At 48.2% G+C, this 22363-nt stretch overlaps 1 protein-coding gene across 1 annotated transcript; it reads right to left on the bottom strand.

Moving 5' to 3' along the window:
• Nucleotides 1–117: 117 nt before the first annotated feature.
• On the bottom strand, nucleotides 118–20776 carry LOC134339916 (beta-1,3-galactosyltransferase 5-like). The gene is made up of 3 exons (XM_063036703.1): nucleotides 20623–20776; nucleotides 15550–15759; nucleotides 118–4147 (listed from the first exon to the last, which is right to left on the bottom strand). The coding sequence occupies exons 1-3, from the start codon at nucleotides 20774–20776 to the stop codon at nucleotides 3183–3185; spliced, it is 1329 nt and encodes a 442-aa protein (XP_062892773.1). The 3' UTR covers nucleotides 118–3182.
• Nucleotides 20777–22363: the final 1587 nt, after the last annotated feature.

The raw sequence follows: 22363 nt of genomic DNA, 5'->3' as shown, positions 1-22363 counted from the left end.
CTGAGGCGAAACCTTTCAATCGACATTTCACCGAGACGCCACAATATGACAACGTTCAGTTAATCTACAGAGCGACATCCCCACGAGTGGAAGTGGCGAAACCCTCCCCCCGCCACCCCCTCCCCGCCCCCCGCAGCCCCTTGGAAGTTTTCATGCTTTGTTGTTTTACAACAATGAATCACGGTGGATTTAAAGTGTTTATTTTTGACACTGACGAACTGGGGGAAAAAATCTTTCGTGTCAAAGAGAAAACAGATCTGTACAAAGTGGATTACCTCCCCTTTGATAAGTTACACCAAATCATCACCGGCGCAGCCAATTGGTTTTGGAAGTCACAGCAATAGTCAAACGGAGGTCTGTTCCTGGAGAGCTGTGTGCAGTCAAGGTGTTTTGATTGATTGCAGTTTTAAATACACCAGCAGCTGGAAGGTCCAACTGCTGGTGAGTCAGCGTCTTGGCCAAAAACTGCGCCATGAAGACAAAAGAACGCTCAGAGCCGCTCCAACAAAAAAAAAGTTTACTGAAAAGCAAAAGTCAGGAGATGGATTGATGAAAATTTCCAAGTCACTGACTCTCCCTGTGGAGTACAGTTAAGTCATAGTCATAGTCAGACCTTATTGATCCTGGGGGAAATTGGTTTTCATTACAGTTGCACCATAAATAACAAATAGTAATAGAACCATAAATAGTTAAATAGTAATATGTAAATTATGCCAGGAAATAAGTCCAGGACCAGCCTATTGGCTCAGGGTGTCTGACCCTCCAAGAGAGGAGTTGTAAAGTTTGATGGCCACAGGCAGGAATGACTTCCTATGATGCTCTGTGCTGCATCTCGGTGGAATGAGTCTCTGGCTGAATGTACTCCTGTGCCCACCCAGTACATTATGTAGTGGATGGGAGACATTGTCCAAGATGGAATGCAACTTGGACAGCATCCTCTTTTCAGACACCACCGTGAGAGAGTCCAGTTCCATCCCCACAACATCACTGGCCTTACGAATGAGTTTGTTGATTCTGCAATCATCAAGAAATGGAAAGAGTATGCCACAGGTGTAAATCTGCCTAGAGCAGGCCGTCCTCAAAACTGAGTGACCATACAAGAAGGGGACTAGTGAGGGAGGCCACCGAGAGACACACGGCAATGCTGCAGGAGTTAGAAGCTTCAGTGGTTGAGGTGGGAGAGGCTGCACACACAACAACCATTGTCTGGGAGCTTCACCAGTCACAGCTTTACAGGGCAATGGCAAAGAGAAAGCCACTGTTGGCAAAAAAAACACTCACATGAAAACCCAGTTAGAGCAGATGACTGTTTAAATGGTTAAAAAAAATTGCAGCTTGCTGCTGTGCAGAGGGACTTGGGAGTGCCTGAGGTTGGTTTGCAGGTACAACAGGCTATCGAGAAGACAAATGGGAAGTTGTTCTTCATTGCTGGAGGGATTGAATTCATGAGCAGGGAGGTGATGCTGCAACTATACAGGGTACTGGTGAGGCCACACCTGGAGTACTGTGTGCAGTTCTGGTCTCCATACTTGAGGAAGGATAGACTGGTTTTGGAGGCGGTGCAGAGGAGGTTCACCAGCTTGATTCCAGAGAGGAGGGGGTTAGACTGCGAGGAAAGATTGAGTCACCTGGGACTGTACTCACTGGAATTCAGAAGAATGAGAGGAGATCTTATACAAACATACAACATTATGAAAGGGATAGGTAAGATAGGGGCAGGAAAGTTATTCTCCACTGGTTGCTGAGAGAAGAACTAGAGGACATAACCTCAAGATTTGGGGCGGTGGGGGGGGGGGAGTAGACTTAGGAAGGAGATGAGGAGGAACTGCTTTTCCCAGAGGGTGGTGAATCTATGGAATTCTCAGCCCAGTGAAGCAGTGGAGGCCTCCTACAATGGAGGAGCCAAGCTGTATAGGTCCTAGTGCCCTTCCCTTGGACAACATCGGTGGCACGGAGAGGGGAGACTTGCAGCATGGGCAACTGCCGGTCTTCCATACAACCTTGCCCAGGCCTCAGTCAACATCGAAAAACGATGGACAGCCGAAGGAGAAGAAGAAGAAGGAGGCTACCTCAGTAAATTTATTTCATAGTCATAGTCATAGTCATACTTTATTGATCCCGGGGGAAATTGGTTTTCGTTACAGTTGCACCATAAGTAATAAATAGTAATAGAACCATAAATAGTTAAATAGTATTATGTAAATTATGCCAGTAAATTATGGAATAAATCCAGGACCAACCTATTGGCTCAGGGTGTCTGACCCTCCAAGGGAGGAGTTGTAAAGTTTGATGGCCACAGGCAGGAATGACTTCCTATGACACTCTGTGCTGCATCTCGGTGGAATGAGTCTCTGGCTGAATGTACTCCTGTGCCCACCCAGTACATTATGTGGTGGATGGGAGACATTGTCCAAGATGGCATGCAACTTAGACAGCATCCTCTTTTCAGACACCACCGTGAGAGAGTCCAGTTCCATCCCCACAACATCACTGGCCTTACGAATGAGTTTGTTGATTCTGTTGGTGTCTGCTACCCTCAGCCTGCTGCCCCAGCACACAACAGTAAACATGATCGCACTGGCCACCACAGACTCATAGAACATCCTCAGCATCGTCCGGCAGATGTTAAAGGACCTCAGTCTCCTCAGGAAATAGAGACGGCTCTGACCCTTCTTGTACACAGCCTCAGTGTTCTTTGACCAGTCCAGTTTATTGTCAATTCGTATCCCCAGGTAATTATTGGAACAATTTGTAGAAAGTATCTTCATTTTGACACTAAAGGGTCTTTTTCACTTGTTGGCCGGACTCAAAAGCACCAAACTGCATCCACTGTGATTCAATGTTGCAAAACCAAAAATGCATGAGGACTTCTGGGGGGGTGGGGTGTGAATGCTTTTTACAGGGACTGGGTTTATATTTATTTCCTGTTCCTTATCAAATTCTCTCCACTTCGCCGAAACCCTGTCCCGTTCCCAATATGTTTTTTCCCTCTCCTTCAATTTCCTCTCCGGCCTCTCTCTCTCTCTGAACCCTCGCTCTCCATCCACTCATCTCTTCCCCTCTCTCTCGCTGCTGGTTCGACTTTCCCTTCCTTCTCCCCCACCCACCACCACCCCCGCACTCCCATGCTGAATAGACCCTGCCCTGTCCCCCACACGGAATAATAGGGAACGGGTCTTCCGTTACCCGTCTCCCGGACATTTGTGCTTGGCCAAGTCCCGAACCTCCCTCCAGTAGAGCAGCTTCTCCGGGTTCCCAACAGCATGTGCGGTGACGAGCCGCCGGTAGGTGCAGACGTTGTACTGTACCCTGCGGTTGAAGAACACGGGCGGGGGGTGGAAGGACACCGGCTCTACCTTCAGATCTGCGAGACGCAGCCCCATGTAGACGTCCTCCAGTCTGAACATCGGCGCGGTGCCGGAGATGTTCCACACACCGCAGGCCACGTCGCCGGACAGGACGTACCCTGATCCGGAACAGAACGGTGGGTACGTTTTCCCGGGGTACTCCTCCTTGCTGATGTACCAGCGGCTCCAGGTGACGCGGGTGGGCGGGAAGTTTTTGAAAATGAACCCGGTGACAAATTTCCTGGGGACGATGTCGATCAGGAGCTCCAGCAGGTAGTCCGTGTTGACAAACATGTCGGAGTCGGTCTTCATCACGAAGGAGGCGGAGGGGCAGTAGCAGCAGAGCCACTCCAGGCCCACCAGCACCTTCCGGGTCAGGTTGTAGTACGTGTCATCGAAATCACCCTGGATGATGTCCCGGTACAGGGCGCCCTCCCGTCGAATCCAGTCCTGCCGCTCCCGCCCGTGTCCCAGCACGAAATAGGTGACGGCCCTCGCCTCGCCGAACCACCGCTCGCTCCCCCAGGTTTGGCGGACGGCCGAGCGAGACTCGAACTCTCCAGGGGAGCTCATGACGAGCAGGACGAGGAAGGGGGCGCTGCTGTTGCACCCGCGGGTCGGCCGCATCATGAAGGAGGTGCCGTTTAACCGGGATTGACAACAGGTCTGGGCGGCACTGGGGCTCCAGTATCTGCACCACAATCCGAGACTAAAAGCAAGGAGGAAGAGGAAGCCAGTCTTCAAGAACCGTTGGCCACATAATGGCCTGCTGAAGAGCTGCTGCCATCGGCTGGAAGCTCCTGGGAAATATAAAGAAAGAAAATACTGATTTCCATTCTCCGACCTCCCAACCAGAATGACCTCTCTGAACCCGCTGGAATGTTTTTCAAACGGACATGGCGCATTTTTCAAAATAAAATTAACCATTTTGTCACAATGGTTCTCTCAAGTGATGCCATGTCTAAGTTTGGAGAAAATTAGAAGTCGAACCTTTGCGCCTATGTTTGATTTTGAGAAAAGGTGGGGTTCATTTGCTTGTCAGTATCGTTTGAGTTAATTGATAGATTTCCTCCACGATCCACTTGTAAATTTTTGGTACATTTTTCTTTTCTTGCTGGTGGTTTGATGTTTACCTTTAGAAGCTTTTTGTATGATGCATGGCTCCGAGGTTAAACACCTAATGGCAGCGGTCCCCAACCACTGGGCCGCAAAGCATGTGCTACCGGGCCGTGAGAAAACGATACGAGCCAGCTGCACCTTTCCTCATTCCCTGTCACGCACTGTTGAACTTGAACATAGGGTTGCCAACTGCCCTGTATTTGCCGGGACATCCCGTATACTGGGCTAAATTGGTTTGTCCCATACGGGAACGCCCTTGTCCCATATTTCCCCCACTAAGGTAGAGCGTTCCTATGAAACCTTTCCAGCTGAAATGGCGTGAAACGAAGAAGCAATTACCATTAATTTATATGGGGAAAATTTTTGAGCGTTCCCAGACCCAAAAAATAACCGAACAAATCAGACCAAATAACACAAAAAACTGAAAATAAATAACACTAGCAATAGTAAAAGCAGGAATGATATGATAAATACACAGCCTATATAAAGTAGAAATAAGAGATGTACAGTGTAGTCGGGAAGATGAAGGCAAAACTGATTTGTAGGGGAAAAAAATCGGCACGTACGCACATGTGCACATCACGTGTACACACAGGTGCCCGCGTAAGGCTTCATGGTCATGGTAGTCTTTCCCCGGGGTAAAGTGTCCCGGGATTTGACTGCTAAATTTGTCCCTTATCTGGGAGTGAGAAAGCCGGCAACCCTAACTGTAAAAGAGATGTTGAGGTGAGTTTAACCCTACTTGAACACCCCCCCCCCCCAAGTCGGCTGGTGCACGGTGCAAAAAAGTTGGGGACCCCTGCCTAATGGGGTTTTTTTCCCCTCACTTTTCTTTGCTCAGGAGGGGCTTTTTTTCTCTTTTTTTTGTCACAAAAATTTTTTTCTATCTTTAAAACAATTTTTTTTTTCTTGAGACATTGTAAGTGTCGCTTACTTCGATGTACTCTTGTTAATTTTGGATAATAATAATAATAATAATAAAAAGAATGGAAAAGAAAGAAAGAAAGAAAATGACCAGAAAGACATAAGGGCACAGGAGCAGAACTGGGCCGTTCGGTTCATCGTATCTGCCCCATCCTGGCTGATTTATTATCCCTCTCCAACCCATTCTCCTGCCTTCTCTTAATATTAAGAGAATAATTATATTTAATATTAAACTATCATTTAATTATTACAGCATTTTGGGCATCGAGGGAGAGGGGAAGAGGAGAGCCATCCGCAGTAGCACCGATGTGGCAGAGAGGGCCTCAAGATGGCTATGGCTCAAAAGAGGGGAGCCATGGAGTCATAAGTAGCTCTCCCCCAAAAGAGCAGACTCCGCCTCCCCACGTGAATGTTGAAGCTGCTCGCTCTCACTCCTGCTGCGGGCCAGCTGATTCTCTGGGTCCGGAGTAACTTCTGCCTGCTGCGGCCAGCCGCTCCTGGGTCAATCTGTGGAAAGCCCCATTGTCGTGCTGCACTTCGTAATCCCCCGAAAGAGCAGAGTAATTCTGCCGCTTCACTAAGTATTTGTAATTTAGGGGGCACTGTTTAATATTATTTGAGTTATTGACACAGTTTCAATATTAATAAATTATACCTAATCAAATAAAAACTCTAATGAACCCGTCTGCCTACCTGTCATTGCCTTCACTGATTGGCCTTCCCTGTGGGCTCCTTCAGCCATCTTGTGGGCAGGTCTGGTCAGTCCCTGGTGCTCTGTAATGAAAGGGAAGTTGACGGTAGCGTCAGGGAGTGAATGAGGCGAAATGGGATCCATTGCGACCCGACTGGGATCGCGCCCTTGGAAGGAGGTGTGACGCAGCCGGGTCCCCATCTCGCCCGTCCACGCTCGGTCACACGGTGCCAAGTTGGCGCTCTGTCCCTCAGCTGCGCCCTGTGCCGTGATTCTCCCTGCAAAGCCCGCTCTTGCTGTTCCGGCTGGTATCGCTTGAAGCAGGAGTCCCCGACCTTTTTTGCAGTGTGGACCGGTCTAATATTGACAATATCCTTGCGGACCAGCTGACCAGGTGGGGGGGGGTGGGGTGGGTGGGGTGGTGGGTGTTCATGTAGGGTTAAACTCACCTCAGCATGTCTTTTACAGTTAGGGTTGCCAACTTTCTCACTCCCAAATAAGGGACAAAAGTAGTAGCCAAATCCTGGGACACTTTACCCCGGGAAAGTCGACCATGACCATGAAGCCTTGTGCGGGCACCTGTGTGTACATGTGATGTGCGCATGTGCGTACGTGCTGATTTTTTCCCACAAATCAGTTTTGCCTTCATCTTCCGGACCACACTGTACATCCATTATTTCTACTTTATATAGGCTGTTTATTTATCATATTATTCCTGCTAGTACTATATGTTAGTGTTATTTATTTTTGGTTTTATGTGTTCTTTGGTATGATTTGGTAGGTTATTTTTTGGTCTGGGAACGCTCAAAAGTGTTTCCCATATAAATTAATGGTAATCACTTCTTCGCTTCACGCCATTTCGGCACGGAAGGTTTCATAGGAACACTCTACCTTAGTGGGGGAAATACAGGACAAGGGCGGTCCCGTGTGGGACAAACCAATTTAGCCCAATATACGGGATGTCCCGGCAAATACGGGACAGTTGGCAACCCTGTGTTCAAGTTCAACAGTGCGTGACAGGGAATGAGGAAAGGTACAGCTGACTCATATCGTTTCCTCACGGCCCGGTAGCGCATGCTTTGCGGCCCGGTGGTTGGGGACCACTGGCTTGAAGGATCCCACCCGGCGGCACAGGGCAGAGACAGGGAAATGCTCAGATGGAATAATAGTACAATCCGGCCGACAAGGGAAGTCACAGCCAATGTTAAAGCAAAAGAGAGACCGTACAACAAAGCAAGAATTAGTGGGAAGATAGGGGATTGGGAAGCTTTTAAAACCCTAGAGAGTGCAACTAAAAGAACCATCGGAAGGGAAAAGATTCAATATGAAAGCAAGCGAACAAACAATATCTGGGATGCCATCTGGTCCTGCCGACTTGCCTCTGTCCACTCGTTGGAAACACCTGCAGACTTCAGGAAATTCCAGAAATGATGTTTCTAATGAAACGCAGAAAGGAGGCCTGAAGGAACGTAACCCCCGAGGCAGCGAGGTAGCTGAGGAGTCTCCCTCAGTACATATATATAAGACAGGTGTGGATAGATTTTTGCGTAGTAGGGGAATTAAGGGGTTATGGGGAAAAGGCAGGTAGGTGGAGATGAGTCCATGGCCAGATCAGCCATGATCTTATTGAACAGCAGAACAGGCTCGATGGGCTGGATGGCCGACTCCTGCTCCTATTTCTTATGTTCTTATGAGCTTATCCTTTTCTCCCCGCTCCAGTCCCACTCCCCAGCCTTCTCCACACAACCATTGATGCCATGTCCAACCAAGAACCAATCAAGCTCTGCCTTAAATACACCCAACAATAGATACCCCAGTAATAATTCCCACAAGTTCAACCGTCTCTGGCTGAAGAAATTTTCTCGGCATCTCTGTTTTAAATGGATGTCCCCCTATCCCGAGGCTGTGCCCTCTTGCCTTGAACTCCCCAACCATATAACCACATAACAATTACAGCAAAGAAACAGGCCAGCTCGGCCCTTCTAGTCCATGTCGAACTCTTACTCTCACCTAGTCCCACCGACCTGCACTCAGCCCATAACCCTCCATTCTTTTCCTGTCCACATAGCTGTCCAATTTAACTTTAAATTACAACATCGAACCTGCTTCAACCACTTCTGCTGGAAGCTCATTCCACACGGCTATCACTCTCAGTAAAGAAGTTTCCCCTCATGTTACCCCTAAACTTTTGCCCTTTAACTCTCAACTCATGTCCTCTTGTTTGAATTTCTCCCACTCTCAATGGAAAAAGCCTATCCACGTCAACTCTATCTATCCCCCTCATAGCTTTAAATATGTCTATCAAGTCCCCCCTCAACCTTCTACGTTCCAAAGAATAAAGACCCAACTTGTTCAACCTTTCTCCGTAACTTAGGTGATGAAACCCAGGTAACATTCTAGTAAATCTTCTCTGTAATCTCTCTATTTTGTTGACATCTTTCCTGTAATTCAGTAACCAGAACTGTACATAATACACCAAATTTGGCCTCACCAATGCCTTGTACAATTTCAACGTTACATCCCAACTCCTATACTCAATGCTCTGATTTATAAAGGCCAGCATACCAAAAGCTTTCTTCACCACCCTATCCACATGAGATTCCACCTTCAGGGAACTACGCACCACTATTCCTAGATCCCTCTGTTCTACTGCATTCTTCAATGCCCTACCATTTACTATGTATGTCCTATTTTGATTAGTCCTACCAAAATGTAGCATCTCACATTTATCAGCATTAAACTCCATCTGCCATCTTTCAGCCCACTCTTCTAACTGGCCTAAATCTCTCTGCAAGCTTTGAAAACCTACTTCATTATCCACAAGTCCACCTATCTTAGTATCATCTGCATACTTACTCATCCAATTTACCACCCCATCATCCAGATCATTAATGTATATGACAAACAACATTGGACCCAGTACAGATCCCTGAGGCACACCACTAGTCACCACGGGAAGCATCCTTTCCACATCTACCCTGTCCGGGCCTTTCAACATTCAAAAGGTTTCCATGAGAACCCACCCCCCCAAAAAGAACATCCTTCTAAATCCCAGCGGGTACAGACCCAGAGCTACCAATCGTCCCAACATATGATAAGCCTTTCATTTCCGCAGTCTTCCTTGTGAACTTCCCCGGCCTTCTCCACATAACTTTTGATGCCATGTCCAATGAAGAACCTGTTAAGGTCTGCCTTAAATGCACCCAGTGACATGGACTCCACGGATACCCCTGGTAATAAATTCCCCAACTTCAACACGCTCTGGCTGAAGACATTCTTCGGCGTCACTGCTTTAAGTGGATGTCCCATTCTCCTGAGGATGTGCTCTCTTCACTTGGTGTTGGCGCATGGCCAAGCGGTTAAGGTGTTGGACTAGCGATCTGAAAGTCGCGAGTTCGAGCCTCAGCTGAGGCAGCGCGTTTGTGTCCTTGAGCAAGGCACTCAACCACACATCGCTCCTGCACCGTTTATAGCCCAGAGGCAGCGATTGATGCAGTATGGACAGGACAAGACAAGATAGATATGGATAGGTAGATGTATTTGGAGAAATTTGACAGACGGACAGGTATAGAGATATAGTTAGATATATGTAGAGAGAGAGATACAGACCAGTGGATAGATTTTGTGTTACTGCTAAGTAGACAGATATCGGGATACAGATTGGTAAATGGAATCCTTATGAGCCTCCTCCGAACCCTCTCCAATGCCAGCACATCTTTTCTTAGATGAGGAGCCCAAAACTGTTCACAACACTGAAGGTGAGGCCTTATCAAGCGTCAGCATCATATCCCTGCTCTTGTATTCTAGACCTCTTGCATTTGCCTTCCTGACCACTGCCTCTGCCTGCAAGTTAGCCTTGAGGGTGTTCTGCACAGGTCTCCCAAATCCCTTTTGCATCTCAGATTTTTTGGATTTTCTTCCCATTTAGAAAATAATCTGCACATTTATTTCTCCTCCCAAATTGCATGGCCATGCATTTTCCAGTATTATATTTTACCCGCCACTCTCTCGCCCATTTTCCCAATCTTCCGCAGCCAACCCGTTTCCTCAACACTATCCGCCCCTCCTCCAGCCTTCGTACCGTTCGCAAACTTGGCAACAAAGCCATCTATTTCATTACTGATATGCAGCATAAAAAGAAGCGGTCCCAGCATTGACCCCTGCGGAACATCACTGGACACTGGCAGCCAACCAGAAAAGGGTCCTTTTCTTCCCTTTGTCTGCCTCCTACCAATCAGCCAATGCTCAGACCATGCCAGTAACCTCCCTGGAATGCCATGGGCTCTAAACTAGATAAGCAGCCTCATGTGTGGCATCTGGTTAAAAGCCTTCTGAAAGTCCAGGTAAGCAACATCCACTGCATCCCCTTGTTAGAGTGAGTTTTTTGGGAAGATGATTTGTTTACACTTAAATGACTTTGGCCACCAGACTTCTACTTGACAAAGTACTGTGGATTGAGTCCACAGCAATGCGCTTCCTAAAAAGGTGTGAACACCAGATACTTCTGACGCCGTAGTTTGGCCTGATGCTGTAGTTTTGAAGACAGTATTATCTATACATTATAAATATTAATTGTCTTCTATGATAGCACATAAAATGCCCAATAAATGTATTGTGGATTTAACGTGCATTCCAGACATGTTGGCGTCGGGAGGAGAGGATGAATTCAGAAGGTGTGATGTTTGTACGCAGCTTCAAAAGGAAGCATTGTCTATAACTTTTTAAGTAACAATTGCCTTTGCGTTTAGCATATAAATATCGAGTCCACATTGAGCTAGCAGACACTTCGACCGAAAGCGTCTCCGTCCGTATGATGCCTGCTTGCTCTGTCGGATAAAGAAGATGCTCTGTATCTACCAGTGACTCTGTCCCTCCGGTGATTTCATCCATGACACAACGCCCTTTATCTATCCAACTTCAAAGAATTCCAGCAAGTTTGTCAGACAAGGGTTTCCCTTCAGGAAACTTTGTGACTTTGTCCTATCTTATCCTGTACCATCAAGTACTCATAACCCCATCCTTAACAATTGACTCTAACATTTTCCCAAACACTGAGGTCAGGCTAACCGGTCTATAATTTACTTGCCCCTGATTTCCTCCTTCCTTAAAGAGTGGAATGACATTTGCATTTTCCCAGTTCTCTGGCGCCATGCCAGAGTCCAATGATTTTTGAAAAATCATTACTAATGCCCCCACAAGCTCTACCACTATCTCTTTCAAACCCTAGGGTGTAGTTCATCTGGTCCAGGTGCCCTTGGATACCTTTAGATCTTTCAGCTTTTTGTATTAGTAACTGCACTCACTTCTCTACCCGCATACTCTTCAACATCCGTTAGTGTCTTCCAAAGTGAAAACTGATGCAAATACTCATTTAGCTCATCCGCCATCTCCTTGGCCCCCAATTATTATTTCTCCACCTCATTTTCTAGCGGTCCTATATCGCCACTCACTTCTCTTTTGTTTTTTTTATATACTTGAAAAATGCTTTTACGTTCCACTTTGATATTGGCAGGTGTGTTTACGGACATTTTTAATCTCTCCCTGTCCAAGCGAAGAGTGCCCTCCTGCTTCAAAACATCCACCGTTGTTCCTGTACCTAAAAAGACGAAGGTAACATGTCTGAACAACTGTCGTCCTGTCTCACTCACCTCAATAATAAGCAAATGTTTTGATAGGCTGGTCAAGGACTACACCTGCAGCTTGTTACCATCCAAACCAGACCCTTACAATTCGCCTACCGACGCAACCGATTACCAGGTGACGCAATAGCCACAGCTCCACATGTCGTCCTTACCCATCTGGAGAAGAAGGATGCTAATGTGAGAATGCTGTTCTTGGACTACAGTTCAGCATTCAACACCATAATTCCCTCCAGGCTCGACAGGAAGCTCAGAGACCTCGGCCTCGACCCTGCCTTGTGCAGATAGATTCTGGACTTCCTGTCAGATCGCCGGGAGGTGGTAAGAATGGGCTCCCTCAATTCCGCCCCTCTGACTCTCAATACAGGAGCCCCTCAGGGCTGTGTACTCAGTCCCCTCCTTTACTCCCTGTATACACATGACTGTGTCACACCCACAGCTCCAATCTGCTAATTAAGTTTGCTGATGACACGACACTGATTGGCCTCATCCCTCAAACAATAACGAGGCGGCCTGCAGAGTAGAAGTCCTCTCCCTGACACAGTGGTGTCAAGAAAACAACCTCTCCCTCAATGTCACAAAAACAAAGGAGATGGTTGTGGACTACAGGAGGAATGGAGACGGGCTAGCCCCTATTGACATCAATGGATCTGGGGTTGAGAGGGTGAACAGCTTAAAATTCCTCGGCATCCACATCACCGACCATCTCACGTGTTCTGTACACACCAGCTGTGTGGTGAAAAAGGCACAACAGTGCCTCTTTCACCTCAGACGGTTGAGGAAGTTTGGTATGGGCCCCTAAATCCTAAGAACATTCTACAGGGGCACGATTGAGAGCATCCTGACTGGCTGCGTCACTGCCTGGTATGGGAACTGTACTTCCCTCAATCGCAGGACTCTGCAGAGAGTGGTGCGGACAGCCCAGCGCATCTGTAGATGTGAACTTCCCACTATTCAGGGCATTTACAGAGACAGGTGTGTAAAAAGGGCCCGAAGGATCATTGGGGACCCGAGTCACCCCAACCACAAACTGTTCCAGCTGCTACCATCCGGGAAACGGTACCGAAGCATAAAAGCCAGGACCAACAGGCTCTGGGATAGTTTCCTCCACCAGGCCATCATTCTGATTAACTCACACTGACACAACTGTATTTCTGTGTTATCATTGACTGACCTGTTGTACATATTATTTATTATAAACTGCACATTTTCACATTTCGACAGAGACGTTACGGAAAGATTTTTGCTCCTCATGTATATGTAGGACGTAAGTAATAAAGTCAATTCAATTCAATCATAAGTAACATCATGGGCTCTGACCCGTACAGATTAAAATGTAATCATACAGTTTCTGCTGCAAGCTGGAGGGCTCTCTCTCTCTCTCTACCCTTCACCCCCCCCCCGCCCCACAGAGGGATGGTGATCTCTCAGCAACATAAAGAAAAAAATGACAAACACTTCCTGTTGTTCACGGGCAATCAAGAGGGCGGTGACAAACAGAATCGGACAGGAAGGAATATGGAATCTCATGTGGATAGGGTGGTGAAAAAAGCTTTTAGTTTGCTGGCCTTTATTAATCAGAGCATTGGGTAGAGAAGTTGGGATGTAATGTTGAAATTGTATAAGGCATTGGTGGGGCCAAATTTGGAGTATTGTGTACAGTTCTGGTCACCAAATGATAGGAAAGACGTCAATAAAATTGAGAGAGTACAGAGGAGATTTACTAAAATGTTGCCTGGGTTTCATCTCCTAAATTACAGAGAAAGATTGAACAGGTAACTCACATTAAAGTTGCTGGTGAACGCAGCAGGCCAGGCAGCATCTCCAGGAAGAGGTACAGTCGACGTTTCAGGCCGAGACCCTTCGTCAGGACTAACTGAAGGAAGAGCTAGTAAGAGATCTGAAAGGGGGAGGGGGAGGGGGAGATCCAAAATGATAGGAGAAGACAGGAGGGGAAGGGATGGAGCCAAGAGCTGGACAGGTGATTGGAAAAAGGGATACGAGAGGATCATGGGACAGGAGGTCCGGGAAGAAAGACAAGGGGGGGGGAACCCAGAGGATGGGCAAGGGGTATATTCAGAGGGACAGAGGGAGAAAAAGGAGAATGAGAGAAAGAATGTGTGTATAAAAATAAATAACAGATGGGGTACGAGGGGGAGGTGGGGCATTAGTGGAAGTTAGAGAAGTTGTTTGCATTTTTAAAGGTTGAACAGTTTATGTCTTTATTTTTTGGAGCATAGAAGGTTGAGGGGGGACTTGATAGAGGTATTTAAAATTATGAGGGGGATAGATAGAGTTGACGTGGATAGGCTTTTTCCATTGAGAGTGGGGGAGATTCAAACAAGAGGACATGAGTTGAGAGTTAAAGAGCAAAAGTTTAGGGGTAACATGAGGGGGAACTTCTTTACTCAGAGAGTGGTAGCTGTGTGGAACGAGCTTCGAGCAGAAGTGGTTGAGGCAAGTTCGATGTTGTCGTTTAAAGTTAAATTGGATAGATATATGGACAGGAAAGGAATGGAGGGTTATGGGCTGAGTGCAGGTCGGTGGGACTAGGTGAGAGTAAGAGTTCAGCACGGACTAGAAGGGCCGAGATGGCCTGTTACCATGCTGTAATTGTTATATGGTTATTAGGAAGCACGCCCAAAATGCCGGAGGGTTTGGGCAGGGTGGGGGGGGGGCGCCTCAGACGGTCAGGCAGTATCGATGGAAATGAATAGATGGCCACGTTACAGGGCGGCACCCTTCTTCAGACATGGAAAAGAAGGAGGGAAGGTGTCCGAGTAAAACGAGGAGGGGAAGGCGGCTCCCCGAATGTGACAGGCGGAGCCGGGTGGACGGTACATGTCGAGGGATGGAGGGAGAAGGGATACGCGCAAGGCGCTGGAGAAACTCAGCAGGTCAGACGGCATCTTCGGAAAAGAGTAAACACGCGAGGTTTTGGGCGGAGACCCTTCTTCGGGACTGGGAGGGAGCCAAGGAGAGGTTCCCGGCGCCCATCACAGTCAGTGCTTCCACTACCTCGCTGCGGCACCTTCAGGAACCTCGCTGGCCGAATAGAGTTTCCCCAGTCTCGCCCGAACTCCCAAACGTAGCACAGTAAAGGGCAGGAGCACACAAACTTCACGCCCCCCCCCCCCAAAGGCTTAAAAAGGGAGCTACTGGGCCCTGGAGCCCTGTCCTAAATCACGCCGGCGAGCTCTGATTTGGCGCACCGTCTGGCCAACTACCCACTGGCAAGATATCAAATCGGTTGAAAGAACGTGGGGGAAATTTTTGCTGACACATTGCCGGCATTTGAGGGCATGCATTGTCCTGATCAGATTGTAAGGACTGGGACGTTACTCGCTGGGGCGTGGGGGGAGGAGTGGAATTTAGATTGACAGACACAAAATACTCTGGGGATACGCAGGCTGAAAGCAAGCCGGCTTCCCCCCCCCCCCACCGAAGTCGGGTGGAAGTATACCGATCGTGGGTAGAGTGTGAAAACTTTCAGGGGGGTGCGAGGGGGATTTTATCACCCCAGAGGGGCAGAGAGGGTGGGCAGCGAACTGGCAGCTTAGTGACGGATGCGGGGGTCCATTTCGGCATTTAAGAGAGTTGTGGACAGCTGCGTGGATGGGACGGGTACGGAGGTCGACGGTGCGGGCGAAGGTCACTGGGACGCGGCGGAAGAACAGGTTTGGCAGGGACTAGATGGGCCTAGGCTGGGTCTTTGCTGCCGCCTTTTCCGACGCTACAAGCAGTCAGATTGTTGACTCGACGAACAGTTAGCGTATTTTATCCACGAACGGTCAATAGCTAGTAAATAAATCAAGATACAATCACATACCAGCTGCCGAATTGTTCCCAAGTGAACTCCGCACGAATCGGCTGGCTTCGGTTCGTTTCTCTTTCCAGCTGGGCAGGTGCGACACGGCGGCGCCGGAGTTTAGGAGGCGCGGTCTGTGGTTCTGCCTGACCCACAGGGTCGGCGTTCGGGTTAAAACCGCCCCAGCCGATGCGACGGCCGTGCTCACCTTCAGATCGGGAGCAGGAGATGATATTTAATATCGAATTTAATCCCTTTCCCTTCGGAGAAGAGGAGTGAAATTTAAACCGAGATTACAAATGCTAACACGTCGACCGAGAGTCCCAGGCTGGAAAAGGTACCCGATCCGGTTTTTATTGACAGTTGCAACTTATTGTGTCCACGCCCGAGGCGCAGCCTCCGCAGTGACTTGTGTTTTTTTGCACGGCTCCTTTGAAGTAAAATGTATCGATCTGTGCGACATGAATCTCCTGGATAAAACACCAACAGTAGAAAATCTGCCGATACTGGAAACCGAAGGAGTTCACACAGAACGCCGGAGGAACTCAGAAAGGAGTTGGCGGAGCTTCTCGGTCCGAAACGTCGACTGTACTTTTTTTCTCCCCCCGTAGCGTGCATTTTGTCTGTGTTGTTCCGATAAAATGCTGCCCGGCATACGTTTCTGTAATTCTGTGCCGTGATTTTTTCTTTAACAGATAGAGCAAGGGAGTGAGAGAGAGAGAGAGAGAGAGGGGCGGGAGGGGGGAGGGAAGGAGTGAGAGTGTGACAGGGAGGGAGGGAGAGACGGAGGGAGGGAAGGAGCGGAGAGAGGGGTGGAAGGGAGTGAGAGCTCAAAATAAATGTATTATTTAATGTGCAGCCCTGAGTTTCGCAGCGCTCTCCGATGTCAGGACGTTCTCGGCAGCACAAAGCAACTACGACAGAATGAGTGAAAACCCACACGCAAACAGAGACGGACTAACTACTGACGTTTCAAAACAAGGAAATCTGTTGAAAACTACAGGGAAATAATAACAAATACAAATACATAAATAAATAAACAGACAAACAAACAAACAAACAGATAGATAGATAAATAGATAGATAGATACAGACAGATAGACAGATAGATAGACAGACAGACAGACAGGCAGGCAGACAGATAGATAGACAGACAGACAGACAGATAGACAACATAGATAGATAGACAGACAGACAGACAGACAGATAGATAGACAGATAGATAGACAGACAGATAGATAAACAGATAGATAGATAGATAGAGAGAGAGAGACAACATAGATAGATAGACAGATAGACAGACAGACAGATAGATAAACAGATGGATAGATAGATAGCCAGATAAACAGATAGATAGACAGACAGACAGACAGATAGATAGACAGATAGATAGATAAACAGATAGATAGATAGATAGACAGACAGAAAGACAAACAAATAGATAGATAAACAGACAGACAGACAGGCAGGCAACATCAAGCCATAGTTATATAATACTACGGAAAAGAAACAGGCCCTTTGGCCCATCTAATCTGTACCGAACGACTCTGCCTGCTCCCATTAATCCGTTCCTGGACCATAGACTCCCATGCCCTTCCCAATTCAGCTACCTATCCAAAACCCTATTACAGTTGTAAGCAACCTGCCTGAGCCACGTTCCACACCCTCGCTCGAATGAAGAGCCCCTCCCCTCCCCTCCCTCATATTCCCTTAAACATCTCACCTTTCACCCGTAACCGTTCACCTCCGGTTCTATCAACACACACAAAATGCTGATGGAACGCAGCAGGCCAGGCAGCATCTCTAGGAAGAGGTACAGTCGACGTTTCGGGCCGAGACCCTTCGTCAGGACTAACTGAAGGAAGAGTTAGTAAGAGATTTGAAAGTGGGAGGGTGAGGGGGAGATCCAAAATGATAGGAGAAGACAGGAGGGGGAGGGATGGAGCCAAGAGCTGGACAGGTGATTGACAAAAGGGATACAAGGCTGGAGAAGGGAGACGATCATGGGACGGGAGGTCAAGGGAGAAAGAAAGGGGGAGGAGAGACCAGAGGATGGGCAAGGAGTTATAATGAGAGGGACAGAAGGGGGAAAAAAAAAGAGAAAAAAACCGGGGGGGGTGGAGGGAATGATAATAAAAAAATAAATAAATAAGGGATGGGGTGCGAAGGGGAGGTGGGGCATTCACGGAAGTTAGAGAAGTCAATGTTCATACCATCAGGTTGGAGGCTCCAGTTCTCTATTCTAGTTCTGGTCCCATCCAGCCTCAGTGCGAAAAAAAAAATTGACTCTGTCTCTACCCCCCTCTTCGTTTTGAATACTTTATTTGCTAAGAGGCTCAGCGCGGTGGAATACCCTCCCGACCCCACTCGACCCTCCCCCCCCACTTCCCCACCCACCTTCGTATGCACGAGGAGCTACAATCTTCGCGTGACGTCTCCGTCTGAACGCGCAATGTGCAATTTATAATAAACTGTATGTACGACATACTGTTGTGCCTTTTTTAACCACACACTCCGTATATACAGAGTGGCTGTGGAGAGTGAATTGAATTGAATTGAATTGGCTTTATTACCAACGTCCTTTCTATATACGAGGAGTTAAAATCTTTATGTTACATCTCCATCTAAATGTGCAATGTGCAATTTATCGTAGTTTATAGTAAAAAGTATGTTCTGCAGGACAGTCAATATAACACAGAAATACAGTTGTATCAGTGTGAATTGATCAGCCTGATAGCCTGGTGGAAGAAGCTGTCCTGGAGCCTGTTGGTCCTGGCTTTTATGCTGCAGTACCGTTTCCCGGATGGTAGTAGCTGGAACAGTTTGTGGTTGGGGTGACTCAGGTCCCCAATGATCCTTCAGGCCCTTTTTACACACCCGTCTCTGTAAATGTCCTGAATGGTGGGAAGTTCACATCTACAGATGCGCTGGGCTGTCCACAGCACTCTCTGCAGAGTCCTGCGATTGAGGGAAGTACAGTTCCCATACCAGGCAGTGATACAGACAGTCAGGATGCTCTCAATCGTGCCCCTGTAGAAAGTTCTTAGGATTTAGGGGCCCATACCAAACTTCAGGATATTTACAGAGACAGGGATGTAAAAAAGGATCATTGGGGACCCGATTCACCCCAACCACAAACTGTTCCAGTTGCCACCATCCGGGAAAAGGTACCGCAGCATAAAAGCCAGGACCAGCAGGACCAAGTGTCCTGAATAGCGGGAAGCTCCCATCTATAGATGCACTGGGCTGTCCACACCACTCTCTGCAGAGTCCTGTGATTGAGGGAAGTACAGTTCCCATACCAGGCAGTGATGCAGCCCCTCGATTGTGTCCCTGTAGAAAGGATCTGCGGGGCCGAAAACCAAACTTCTTCAAGCGTCTGAGGTGAAAGAGGCGCTGTTGTGCCCTTTTCACCACCCAGCCGGCAAGTACAGGCCGTGGGAGCTCGCTTCATGGTGCTTGATAGAGCGGGGGAGTCTAGCACCAGAGGGCGCAGCCTCAGTACAGAAGCTCGTCCCTTAAAAAGCGAGCTGAGGAGAAATTTGAGATGAAAAAATGAAAAAAGGCAGATTATTATTTGAAAGGTTAAAAAAGTAAAGCATGCCGCTGTGCAGAGGGAACTGGGAGTGCTTGTGCCTGAGGTTGGTTTGCAGGTACAACAGGTTATTAAGAAAGCAAACGGAATGTTGTTCTTCATTGCTAGAGGGATTGAATTCAAGAGCAGGGAGGTGATGCTGCAACTGTACAGGTATTGGTGAGGCCGTACCTGGAGTACTGTGTGCAGTTCTGGTCTCCATACTTGAGGAAGGATAGACTGGCTTTGGAGGCGGTGCGGAGGAGGTTCACCAGGTTGATTCCAGAGATGGCGGGGCGGGCGGGGGAGGGGTTAGACTATGAGGAGAGATTGATTCACCTGGGACTACACTCTCTGCGATTCAGAAGCATGAGAGGAGATCTTACAGAAACATATTATGTTGCGTTTCCATCCCGCCCCCTCCTGTCTTCGCCTATCATTTCGGATCTCCCCCTCCCCCTCCCACTTTCATATCTCTTACTAGCTCTTCTTTCAGTTAGTCCTGACGAAGGGTCTCGGCCCGAAAACGTCGACTGTACCTCTTCCCGGAGATGCTGCCTGGCCTGCTGCGTTCCGCCAGCAACTTTTATGCGTGTTGCTTGAAATTCCAGCATCTGCAGATTTCCTCGTGTTTGCGATGTTATGAAAGAGATGCATAAGGTAGAGGCGGGAGAGTCGTTTCCACTGATGGGTGAGACTAGAACGAGGGGACATTTCCTCAAGATTCAGTGGGGGGTGGGTAGTAGACTTAGGACGGACATGAAGCGGAACTGTTTTTCCCAGAGAGTGTGAATCTGTGGAATTCTCTGCCCAATGAAGTAGTGAACGCTGCCTCAGTAAATATATTTCAGACACGGTTGGATAGATTTTGGCATAGTAGGGGAATTTAGGGTTCTGCGGAAAAGGCAGGCAGGAGGCCGTATCTTATTTAATGGCAGTCAGGCTCGGCGGACCAGGCTGCCTTCTGCTCCTACTTCCCATGTTCTTATGAATTTCTTTTGCCAGAAGGTAGTGAATCGGCGACGGCTGCGGAGGCCAGGTCATCGGGGTGTATTTTAAAGGGCGGGCTGATAGGGCCTTGATGAGCAAGGCCACCAAAGGTTATGGGGAGAAGGCGAGAAAATGGGGTTGACAGGGACAGTAAATCAGGCCCCGTTGGAACATGAAATGGACACCGGAGTCCACGGGTTGTGGAGTCAGTTCGGTGTGGAGGTGAGTGAAGTTATCCACGCTGGGTCGGGAGGGTATCTGAGGGGTAATAACTCTGCCTGATCCTGTCGCTCTGGGAGCTGAAGTCCCGATGGCAGCAACGAGAAGAGCGCACGGCCTGAGAGGTTGTGTGGGGGCTTTCTTGTGGCACCGAGCGCTCCTTGTAGATTTGCTCAGTGTGGGATGGACACCTCCTCCCGTGGTCTGGGTTGTACCCAATTCCCTCCGTTACGTTTCATTGTCAGCCGCTTCTGTCCCCCCGCGGGTTGGAAGGTCGCACGGTGTTCAGTTAAAACCAATAAACTGCTGACAGTCCCGGTCCCTGTCTTGGTGCCGGCGTCGAGTCTCGTTTGAGAAGAACGCGTGTTGCCGGTGGTCGGGGCGGCTCAGTGCGGACTCGCACCTGTGGTCCACAGCGCCCCGCGCTGGCGAGGCGGCGCCACTGCACGGCAACTGCATCCTCATCTGCCCGACGCTGGCTCCGTATGTAACCGAGCCAAGGGTGCCCCAGACCACTGCAAGCCACAATCTGCCGCAACTCGGCAGTGGGGTGGCAGGCAACTCCCAAGGGAGGCAAATGGACTGCATTTCCAGGAAGGAAGTGGGTGCTTCAGAAGGATGAGAGGAGATCTTACAGAAACATATTATGCTGTGACAGGGATGGATAAGATAGAGGCGGGAAAGTTGTTTCCACTGGTCGGTGAGACTACAACTGGGGGACATTGCCTCAAGATTCTGGGGAGTGGACTTAGGGCGGAGATGAGGAGGAACTGCTTTTCCCAGAGATGGTGAATCTGTGGTCTTTTACCAGGATACTGTCCGAGTTTTTTTTAAAAAAAACTCTCGCTAAACGAGGACGCGCCGAGCGAACTGGGGCGTTTCTTTTTCAGAAGCAGGAGGAGAGTTGACTTGATAGAGGTGTACAAGATGATAAGAGGCAAAGATCGAGTGGACAGCCGGAGCCGCTTTCCCAGGCTGGGAATAGCTAAAACGGGTGGGGGGGGGGCATCATTTTAAAGGAGATGGGAGGAAAGTGTAGGGGTGATTCCGAAGAAAGTTCTTTACACTGAGAGTAGAGACACAATCGGGGCGCGTCGGGCAGATGGATGGAAAGAAAACGGAGGGAAGGGTTCGACTGATCCTGGAAGAGGTTAAAGGGTCAGCACAACATCGTGGGCCGAAGGGCTCCACAGCGCGGCGCTGTTCTCCGTTCTGCGTCCTGCTGAGGACAGCGTATAAAATCATGACGGGCATTGATCGTGTGGATACTCAGAGGCTTTTTTTTTCCCAGGGCTTTGCTGCGGCTTGTGCGTGAGAGGTGGGAGCTGAGGTCGGGTGGGGGAGCTTTAGGGTTCTGACATTTTAAGTGTCGTTCATTCGTTGGGAGCACTCCTCTGTTTCCGTGAACGTTATGCGAAGGAAAACACTTTCAGGATGTATACGGTATACGTTTCTCGAACATTAAATGTACCTATTGAAACCCATTGCATCACAATAATAACAGTCCTTAAAATTTTACACAACACTCAGATAAAGCTTCGAAGGATATCTTTTTGTTAACAAAAACAAGATTTAGCAGTCCTTGGCAGCATATGCTACCCCAATAAGAAGTGCGCACCATAAGAAGTACAAACTTAAATGAGAGCACAGCGCAGGAAAATGAAAACATTATCACAGCAGGAGGAAAAGTTAACCAACGGAAGAACATGACCCTCCATGGGAGACATCCTCACGATCCGGTGATTAACACGGAAAATGATCAGAAGTACAGAATTTTTAAAAAAGCCAAGGAATTCAAGATGATAAAGGCAGAAAATGCCAAGAGAAACGAGAAACAATCGAACACATTGCTGGACCCTGTAGTGGTTTAACTCAATCTGATCACCTTGCACGGGCACAAACAAGTGGCAATCATTTTTCACCAAAATCCTACCTTAAAATACAAACTCCTAAAAGAAACTATACCTTCCTGTAAATACAAGCCTGATCCAGATTTAGAGTCAGCGTCCTACAAATTATATTGTGACCAATCTGTTATTACAGACGGGACAA

Source organism: Mobula hypostoma, chromosome 31 (genome assembly GCF_963921235.1).
Source record: "Mobula hypostoma chromosome 31, sMobHyp1.1, whole genome shotgun sequence".
NCBI lineage: Eukaryota > Metazoa > Chordata > Chondrichthyes > Myliobatiformes > Myliobatidae > Mobula > Mobula hypostoma.
Note: the sequence above shows the minus strand (reverse complement) of the source record. Positions and strands in the feature narration are given on the sequence as shown.